General features: G+C 50.9%; 1 protein-coding gene across 1 annotated transcript; it reads right to left on the reverse strand.

The window, feature by feature from the left end:
• On the reverse strand, positions 1–10350 carry LOC149371637 (uncharacterized). The gene is made up of 2 exons (XM_089585216.1): positions 10153–10350; positions 1–1554 (listed from the first exon to the last, which is right to left on the reverse strand). The coding sequence occupies exon 2, from the start codon at positions 1547–1549 to the stop codon at positions 1175–1177; it is 375 nt and encodes a 124-aa protein (XP_089441342.1). The 5' UTR covers positions 1550–1554; positions 10153–10350; the 3' UTR covers positions 1–1174.
• Positions 10351–10687: the final 337 nt, after the last annotated feature.

Here is a 10687-nt window from a genome sequence, read left to right on the forward strand (position 1 = left end):
CATCTGTCGCTGTAAAAGCACTAAACCAATGGAGATAACTTTATTTATGAACACTGCGCTTTCGATGCAAGCAATCCTCAAAAATGTTTCAGAAACGCGCTTGTCATAGCAAAAAATGCCGCGTGGCATATATGGGTGTGAACGATGCGAGTGTTTGTATCCATCCTTCTACATAATGTCCATGAAAAACTAAAATGAATAGCGACAAGCCACACGATTAATATGGCTGTTTTCGGAATGCCGTCATTTGATGCACGAAAGACGCAGTCGAGTGTCGTCTGTATATTATTTTTTGTTTTAGTGATTGCTTCTTTAGCACACATAATGGTCCCGAACCAGACCATTACACACTGAGTGGGCATTAGTAGCTTCGAGGTTCCTAGGCAATGATGGCGAACATTGGTATGTTATATTCTACTTGAACTTGAAGGTTCACGCAGCGCTTTGGCTTTCGTATTGCTAGAAAATTGGGAGGTAATTTATCTTTGTTTTGAAGGTATTAAATGTTGAAACCTACGAAAAGGCAGGACAGTGTGATTTTATGATGGCAGGCGAAAGCGGGGAGATGCAAATGTTCTCAAAGTGTCGAGATGGCGTACGGTGGTGCCGCAAATGAAGTCAACCAGGACAAACCAAGTGGCACTGTTCTGTGGGCATTCGATGGTTGCAATTAGGTAAGTTTGGAGAACGAAAACAGCGCCAGCTCATTCTGGTTCAGAGCACTCGCAGGTTTCGAAGGGGTAATTTTGCGAAGCTACGAAATATTTGATGCAAAGCAGGCGCTTGCAAACATAGCAAGCACTTCAGCTCGTTCTGATGAAAGTACTGCCGAACACCCATATATTAATAGAAAGGGAAGTAACAAGGCTGACCAATAAATTAGTTTTGTTCAGCATTGAAATACAGAGTTAAGGCTTGTTATTTCCTTTGTATGTGTTGTATGTTAAGCAGCATTTTAATTTCATGATGCCTTCCACCATTAGCCCTGCAGCAATTGTTTCCTCATTATCGGTGCACACATTTCCCGAGTTGCTTGTTTTCAGGTTCTGAGCTGCTTGTTCGCACTTTCACAGAGTTCGCAGTTCTGAACAGATCCCACTGTCTGAAGAGGCGGCTCACATCTCCAGCCGCTGTGCCCATAAACAGGAAGACCTCTTCACCTCCAGAATCTAGATCAGACGTGGCCGTGCTTATGTTTCTTGATGAATGCGACTACGAAGAAGGCGCAGGCCATGACGAGAAGGGCGGCGGCTTGCACCTTCGAGTACATGTTGTAATAACCAGTCAGGCTGACCTGACGAGTCTCGAGCGTCAGTGATAGCACCAGCATGACGCCTCCCCCAGCGAGCAGACAAGTTCCGAAGGCCACCAGCACATAGAACCAGCCGACCATGCGGTTGCGCGGTGAGTAACCCCCGTCGGTGAGAGTTGTAAGCAGGGATTGTTCGTCAGCGCAAGGCCTCAGTGGCTGCTCCTGATGATCCAACTTGCGGCAGTCCAGAACCACTTCGAGCTGCAGCGAACGATTGCTCATAGCTGTCGCTTCCATGGCAGCTGTCAGTAAGGAGGAAACAAAAAACATTTGAGCAAGGCAGCTACCTTGGCGAAGAGTTCAGCAGTAAGAATACCTTTTTTTTCTAGAATAAGACAGAAGAAAACTCTAAGGGGGACTTAAGCCCCCCCCCCCCGCCCCCCCCCCTCCCCCCCCCCCTAATTTCTTGATGGGATAGTGCTTCCTTCCTTTGATAGGGCTTCCTTCATCGGCTTGGGGCACTCTTTGCAAACCACTTGGCCTAGGCTCTGCAGACTAAACACGAATCTGTTGAAATGGCCGTTTCAAAGAAACATATACCGTCGAAACTCCTGCGCCCTAGATACATATTTCTTCACCAGAAAAAACAAAGCCGGTTCATATACAGATTGTATGCCCTGTCCAACTGAGGAGGCATATGCGTGACATAACTCGATTTTACTCCCATTCTGGACCGACATTTTTGACATGATGTTCGCAAAAAGTTCACTTTTGGATGTTAGGGTTCACGTCAACTTAAGCCTAACTGAGATTTCAGTTTCAACAGAGTGCTTTCCATTCTTCTACGATCAACGATCGGTAAAAAAAGGGAAAAAATACGTAGACATTCGATGGAAACGTTATCTTCCAGTTTTATTACCGACCTCGTAACCACAGAGAAAAGAGAACGCCTCTCACTCTCATGGGTACTAACACAGGATGGAGATTCATGCAGTTGTAAGGGTACTTATATTTTCCCAGGGTAATCGCCCTGAGTAACCTTTCCTGCGCTCTCGCCATGAAGTCTCCTTCCATGGAAACTCTTCTCGTCTTTCCAGTTTAACTATCCTCCAGGTGGTTACTGTGACAGCCATCGAGTGGTTGAGCCTAAGCTGAGTCTTACGCTCTCGATACGTCCTCCTCCTTCCGCAGTAACCATCCTCCGGTTGGGGATTCCTCCGCCATGTCGACACCCTCCTCCTTCCACAATAACCACCCGCCCCTGGATGGCTACTGTGGTAACCACCCACCGGTTATGCATTTATCCGCTCACGTTGTATCTTCCTCCTTGCACAGTAGCCACCCCTCGAGTGGTTCCCATGGCAACGCGCCCACCTGTTATGCCGACAACTACTATGCTACAACTACTATGCGAAACCCAGGAACAGGCGCTTACCAGCTGTGACTGTAAATGTGACAGGACGGTTGCCCCTTTGCACCGCGAGATTCAGACAGCTGTAAAAGTATTTATATTTTACGATACGTTGAGGGAGAGGTAATGAGAGTGACTGTATATCTGTACAGTGATTTCGACAGTTACTTTTAATTTTTCACGCGTACTCGCTTTTCGACCAGCTCTCTTCTCCAGTCCCCCGCTCTATAAGCGCGCGGCTCCACCGATGACCCTCTCTTCGGATGGCGCGTTTCGTTGCAGCTGCCGCAGATGGACCGTGCTATATTCTTCCGCTATCGCCATTCCCTTTTTCTTCCACGGTAACCACCCTCCAGTTACGCATTCCTACGCTCTCGCCATAACTTTCTCTTTCTATGGTAACTCTCCTCCTTTCAGCCTAATTGCCCTCCGGGCGGTTCCCGTGTCAACCACCTACCGGTTCCCCTGTCGTCCGCTCTCCCCATCACCCCTCCTTCCACAGTAACCATTTTATGGCAGGGAATTCCTCTGCTCTCTCCACTCTTCTTTCCACGGTAACCACCTTGCGGGTGGTTCTCGGGGCAACAACTCACCGGTTTCACCTTATTAAGCTGTCGCCATACCGTTCTCCCTCCACGGTAACCCGATGGTTCCAGTAGCAACCACCCTCTAGTGACGCATTCCTCCGCTCATGACATACCATCTTCCTTCGACAGTAACCACCTTTTTAATGGTTCCCATGGCAACGCACCCACCGGTTACACCGACTACTACAACTGCTGGTAATACGAAGCTAAACCCAGGAACGAGCGCTCAACATCTGCCGCTGTAGTCCAAGGACAAGAAGCTGGGCTTGTATAGGGTATCATTATTGTCGTTCTGTTGTGTCCCCTTATTGCTTTTGTGTGTGTGCGCCCTCGCATCCTCCTCCTAACGACCACTCGCATCCTCCTCCTAACGCCCACTCGCATCCTCCTCCTAACGACCACTTGCCCCTCGTCGGACGCTGTCGCCAGATGCCCCCCCATGGTGCGCCCCCGCATCCTCCTCCTGTTTTGGGAAGCCACTCCCTCCCGTGGACGCTTCTCCGCTCCCTCCTTTCTTCGGGCGTTCAGTTCGGCTCCTGCCTCGGTCGACGCTGGTCGCACCCTCATCGGCTTTAAATAAACGAAGTCTTAAAGTACCGTGTGCGTCTTTCGCTGCATTCAACACAGCGACCGGACACGACAGTGGCGACGAGGATGGGATTCGACCCGCGCTACGCAACGCTATTGACAAGCCATGGCTACGCGAGGGTTTCCCAATCAGATACCAGAGTTCAACGGCTCATCGTGGTCATCGTGGGTTGGACGCCTTCAGTTCTACTTTGAAGCTAACAACATCACAGACCCAGCCTTGAAGAGGGCCAACCTGCTGACGCTGTGCGGGGAGCAGACCTACGATACTGTCTGCGCCCTTATTCAGCCAAGCACACCAGCGGCAGTGTCTTACGACGACATCGTAAAAGCGCTGCAAAAGCACTACGACCCAAGGCCATCCGAGGTCTACAGCCGGGCTCGCTTCCAACGACGAGATCAACTGGAAGGAGAAACTGTGAGCGCCTACGTAGCCGCGCTCAAGAAGCTCGCTGCCGACTGCAATTTTGGAACGCTGTCGACAACAGCTACCGGGCAGGAGGGAGACGCAGCTTCTTCTGCTAACACCACCATGCTTCCCTTGGACGTGATGTTACGCGACAGATTTGTGTGCGGACTGAGTGACGAGTCACTGCAGCAGCGCCTGTTCGCTGAGAAGGACCTCACATTCAGCAAAGCTTACGACATCGCCGTTCGAGCGGAGAGCGCCGGTCACCAGCAGAGAGGGATTCGCCGGAACACCGAGCCGGTACACCAGACAAGCAACCAGGTGCGCAAGCCTTCTGTTGTTGTAAAATCGGTCAAAAAGGCACAACGCTGCTGGCGGTGTGACGACCAACACAACCCCCAGGGATGTCGATTCCAGTCAGCCACGTGTAATTTTTGCCACAAGCGAGGGCATATCGAAAGAGCATGCATTACGAAACGGAGACTTGCCAAGATAAAGTCACCTTCCCAGCCTAATCACAGCGTCAACGCCTCAGAGAATACGCCGCTATCTGATCTCCATGGAACAACATCAGCAACACCATCTGTGTTGTACGACCTGAACACCATGAATCTCGGCACGCGACCGAAGATTTTTACAGAAGTAAGCGTACATCACCAGCTGATTAAGTTCGAGGTGGACTCCGGCGCAGCCTGTACTCTGATCAGTGAGGACACGTTCCGAACTTCATGGCCATCTGACGCACCCGCCCTGCAACAAGACGACACGCACCTGCGAACGTGGTCAGGACAGAATCTGCCACTATTGGGCTCTGACAACGTGCAGGTTAACTACAACGGCCAGACCCATACGCTACCTCTGCTTGTTGTGAAGGGCACAGGATCAAGCCTTCTAGGGAGAAACTGGTTTTCTCCACTAGGCGTGATGATATGCGGCATACACCAGACGCCGAGCCAGAACATGGTTGAGCAACTGCAAGAGAAATACGAAAGAGTATTCTCGGAAGAGATTCCAGGAAACGAAGGGCCCCCGGTCACACTGGAGTTGTTGGACAACGCGCAACCCAAATTTCTGAAGGCCAGGCCGGTGCCGTTTGCTCTCCGAGATTCAGTTGAAAAAGAGTTGGACAAACTGGAGCAGCAAGGTGTCATCGAGCCGACGCAGCATTCAGAATGGGCCACACCACTTGTCGTAGTTCGCAAGAAGAACGGAACCATACGCCTCTGCGGAGACTACCGGAGCACCGTCAATCTTGCGACTAAAGCGTCCTCTTACCCGCTACCGACACCTGAAGAAGTATTCAGTGTACTACGTGGCGCAAGAGTCTTCAGCACATTGGACCTCACCCAGGCGTATCAGCAGCTGAAGGTGAGCGAGTCAACTGCTGAATTATTGGCAATTAACACACTGAAAGGCTTGTACAAAGTCAAGCGACTGCCTTTTGGCGTAGCTGCAGCCCCGGCCATATTTCAAAAATTCATGGAGACAGTGCTTCAGGGCATCCCAGGAGTTTGTGTCTACCTTGACGATGTCATCATCAGTGGAACTTCCACTGAAGAGCATGCAGTGCGCCTAGAGCTCGTTCTCGAAAGGCTAGCAAACGCTAATTTGTGCATAAGCAAATCGAAGTGCTGTTTTGCGGTGCCAGAGGTGCAATTTCTGGGACACCGAATTGATGCGGAAGGCATTCACCCTACCGAGGACAAAGTGCGAGCGATCACAGAAGCACGAGCTCCAACAAACAAGCAGGAGCTACAGGCTTTTCTCGGACTCTTGACGTTCTACGACCGGTTCTTGGAACAAAGAGCTACCGTGGCCAACGACTTATACCAACTCCTTCGGAAAGATGTGACATGGACATGGTCGCCACGCCATCAGCAGTCATTCGATGCCCTGAAAGACCTGATTCGAAGATGTACAGTCCTCCGCCACTACGACGAAAGGAAGCCTCTGCTTTTGGCTTGCGACGCATCACCGTACGGAGTCGGCGCGGTTCTATCGCAAACTGACGAGCAAGGAAGGGAAGCTCCCATCGCCTTCGCCTCACGTACGTTGTCGCAAGCAGAACGCAACTACGCGCAACTTGACAAAGAAGGGCTAGCCATCGTCTACGCGGCGACACATTTTCACCAGTACATTGCCGGCCGGAAGGTGACCTTTATAACCGATCACCGACCGCTATTGGGCATTCTGGGACCACAAAGGCCTATGCCACCAACTTTCTCTCCGCGAATGACACGTTGGTGCATCAAACTCTCAGCGTACGACTACGCTCTGGTCTACCGCAATGGGAGTAAACATCAAAACGCCGATGCGCTAAGCCGTCTGCCACTAGACGCAACTGTTGACGAACCATTTCCACCAGGAGACGTTCTGATGTTCGAAGCACTGCCAGAACCTCCGCTTACAGCAGGCACAGTTGCAGCATCTACGCAGAAGTGCGCAGCTCTCCGGCTAGTTTACACAGCTGTTCAACAAGGCAACGTGCATAAACTCAAAGGGGACAACTTCGACGCTTACCGCAGGCGAGCTACAGAGTTGAGCACCCATCGCGGCTGCATCATATTTGGGTCCCGAGTTGTGATGCCGAGAGAACTACGCGCACAAGCTATGTCTCTCATCCACGCCGGACATCGGGGCATCGTTGCAATGAAAAAGTGTGCCAGAAGCTACATGTGGTGGCCTGGCATTGACAACGACATCGAAACAGTGGTGCGAGAATGCAAGCCTTGCCAGAGCAGCCGGAGCGCCCCGCCGAAAGCTCCTGTCCCAGAATAAGAAAAGCCAGACACACCATGGCACACACTGCACATTGATTTTGCAGGACCAATTGAGGGCTGCACTGTCCTTGTGGTCGTAGATGCCTACACAAAGTGGCTTGAGATAAGGCAAATGGGACAGACGACTTCGGCAGCAGTCATTGACAACCTCCGATCACTATTTGCAACGTTCGGCCTGCCGCGCAAGGTAGTGTCGGACAACGGAACACCGTTTGTGTCTGCGGAGATCCTCAAGTTTTATCGCGACAACGGGATCTCATCAGTTACATCGGCCCCCTACCACCCAGCGACAAACGGACAAGCCGAGCGCTACGTAGCCGAGCTAAAACGCGCCCTTGAAAGAGATCAGACAGGCTCGCTGCAGCGCCGCCTTGCGCGCTTTCTCTTCAAGCAGCACACGACGGTTCAGAGCACAACAGGCGAGACCCCCTCGAAAATGATGTTCGAGCGTGAAATGCGAACCCAGCTCACAGCCATCCTCCCCGAGCCAAAGGCAGAGACGTTCCGGGAAGAAAAAGCAATTCCGCGCTGCGGCACGCTTAATGAGGGGCAGCGCGTCCTCGCCCGACAGTTTCTGAAAAAGCCACGCTGGGAGGAAGCTACAATTGTCAGACGCATAGGCCTGCGCTCTTGGCTCGTCAACATACATGGCACAGTAGCACGCCGACATCTCAACCAGCTGCGTAGATTTACGACGCCGTCTGAGAGCTGTCCGCCAGCGGAGAGAACACGTGCACCATCTTCCCACATAGCCTGGCACCTCTTCCCGGAAGAAGAGACTTCGCCCAGGACAGACCTAGGAGACACAGCGAACAACAGCCAGCCTACAAGTGTTTCTCCCCCGAGCGCACAAAGCCAGCGCGCCTCCACGCGTGAGCGCCGACCCCCTGCACGATACCAGGCAACTTTCTAAGGGGGAAGGAAGTGTTGTGTCCCCTTATTGCTTTTGTGTGTGTGCGCCCTCGCATCCTCCTCCTAACGACCACTCGCATCCTCCTCCTAACGACCACTTGCCCCTCGTCGCACGCTGTCGCCAGATGCCCCCCCTTGGTGCGCCCCCGCATCCTCCTCCTGTTTTGGGAAGCCACTCCCTCCCGTGGACGCTTCTCCGCTCCCTCCTTTCTTCGGGCGTTCAGTTCGGCTCCTGCCTCGGTCGACGCTGGTCGCACCCTCATCGGCTTTAAATAAACGAAGTCTTAAAGTACCGTGTGCGTCTTTCGCTGCATTCAACACAGCGACCGGACACGACACGTTCATTAGGAGATAGATACATGGAAGCAAGGGCACAGGGCAGCAGACGGAGGAGAATACTTAAAAAAAGGGGCATGCCGTCAGACCATTAGTAAATTGTGGAGTCTGACTTGCCGAAGTCAAACATGGCGGTGAGGAAGGCCGAAATGGAGGATTGCGCAATAATTTAGACCGCCTAGGGTTCTTCAACGTGAGGTGGCACCGCAGAGCACACGGGCGCCAATTGCGTTTCGCCTCCATCGAAGCAGGGCCGCCGTGGCCGGGACTGAACCCGTCTCCTCCGGCTCAGTAACCGAGTGCCATAACCACTGAGCCACTATGGCGGGTTCATCAGATCTTTCACACGCGAAGTATGGCGCTGCTACTTTATTTTATGTGCTTTAGGGCAAGTGGCTGGTCGTCGAGGTATTGCTACTAAGTGAAGAAAAGCATTGCTTTTCCGTATATGCGAGACCTACTAAAAAATTGTGTGGTCACCACTCTTCCGCAAAATGACATACTTCATAGCGCTCCTTTCTCTTCCTCATTTTTTGCCTTTTTAACAAACCTTCTATGTTAATCACCCTTGCACTGCCTTTGACATGTACGCAAAATAACGACGCCGTCAAAATGCATCGCTTTGGATTCAGCCAGCGAGGAAATTGCTTGCAAATTTGGTTTGGTTTGGTTTATGGGGTTTAACGTCCCAAAGCGACTAAGGCTATGAGAGACGCCGTAGTGGAGGGCTCCGGAAATTTCGACCACCTGGGGTTCTTTAACGTGCACTGACATCGCACAGTACACGGGCCTCTAGAATTTCTCCTCCAAAGAAATTCAACCGCCGCGGCCGGGATCGAACCCGCGTCTTCCGGGTCAGCAGCCGAGCACCATAGCCACTGAGCCACCGCGGCGGCTGCTTGCAAATTTGGACTTATTATGATACCGGAACTGACGGCTAACACTGCTTAGTAGCATGAGGCCTGGCGTCCCATGCCCTATAATCACATTTCGACTCTTTATTATTACTTTGTTTTTAATATTTCATGGGCATTCATTGAACATTAAAAAAATAAATTGCCTTGAATGGCAATAAAAATTTTTCACCAATACAATTAAGTGTTCCAGGTCACTTTAGAGCTTTATAGTTAAAATTTTAGCCCCAAATTCAAAGCGACATAGTCTAATAAAACAACTACATTAGCAAATAGGATACTAAACATCGATCCAAGCATACCTGAAAGAGCGATTAACAAGTCTATGTTGCGTCCTATACAGAACCTGTAGGTAGTTATACTTCGGCTCAAGAATAGTGGGATGCTCTGTAAAAATGGGTGGTGAAAGACTGTAGAAGCGTCTTTTTCTCATAATAAGCGAAAGAACTTCAGAAGAAAAGCTATAACCAAATTCCTTGCAGGTGCCTCGGACTCTCGTAAAATTAAAAAATGACAAAAAGTGATTTAAATGGCCGCTAACTGCAAACATGTCAACCAAGAGGAAGAATGCCTAAGGATAGAACCATCGAACATGCGCTCGGCAGAACGACTGAGTGTTTTTGGGTAGATAGCATTGGCTTCGTCGGCGCGAAACAAAAGAATTTGAAGTGACCCGCACGGCCGGCAGTGGCGGAATACCGAAAAGGACGAAGTGGCTTGCAAGAGAGAACGCTTTCAGCTGGTCCTCGGCCGGACGCTGCCGCTGCTGCTCTGCCGCTATCATCTCTCCGGCAGCCTTCAAATAAACGTGGCCGCGGTCACCTCCTAGGCGACCTCAACATCAACCTCTACAAATTTTAAAAATCTTTGCCCAACGAGAGGCGTCATGTTGACGTCAATTACTTCACTTTCGCAACCAATTAAAAAAAAACGTTCACCAAGAAAACGTAAGGAAACGCTTACCTCGTGTCCTCACTGTGCAAATATAAAAGGGTGCTTCCAGTTGCTCGTTTTTGGGTGCGACATGAGCCCTACGTGCAGTAGCAGCGGCATTTTCAGGAAGGGGCACACTGTCGTCAGTCTCATCCAAACCGCTGCGCTCATGACCTCACACACTTACAAAGTATGTTCCACTATCCTTTTAGCGGAAGTGCGCACTTTGGTACCATTCGCAACAACGAAAAAAACGGTGCGCGAAAGGTGCAGAGAAATAAAAAAAAAGGGGATTTTCCTGCTATGTCGCCGCCATGGTTGTAGCTGCACAGTCTGTTCCCTGCTAGAGATAACATCCACCGACCGAGCACCAACACCGGAGCTACTTGCGGTAGCAACAAGGGAGAAGGTAACCGACTCGAAATAACAAGTGACGTTGCTGCATCTCCACGTTTCCGTTTACATCATGAGCTCGTTTTATTGTTTGCGAGCGCTGTGCCGTTTCAAAAAGCTGTGCTCTTGCTATTTTTCACCAGCATAATGTTTCAAATAAGTGGTGAATTAT

The sequence above is a fragment of the Amblyomma mixtum genome, chromosome 1, assembly GCF_055824585.1.
Source record: "Amblyomma mixtum isolate Tamu chromosome 1, ASM5582458v1, whole genome shotgun sequence".
Classification (NCBI taxonomy): Eukaryota; Metazoa; Arthropoda; class Arachnida; order Ixodida; family Ixodidae; genus Amblyomma; species Amblyomma mixtum.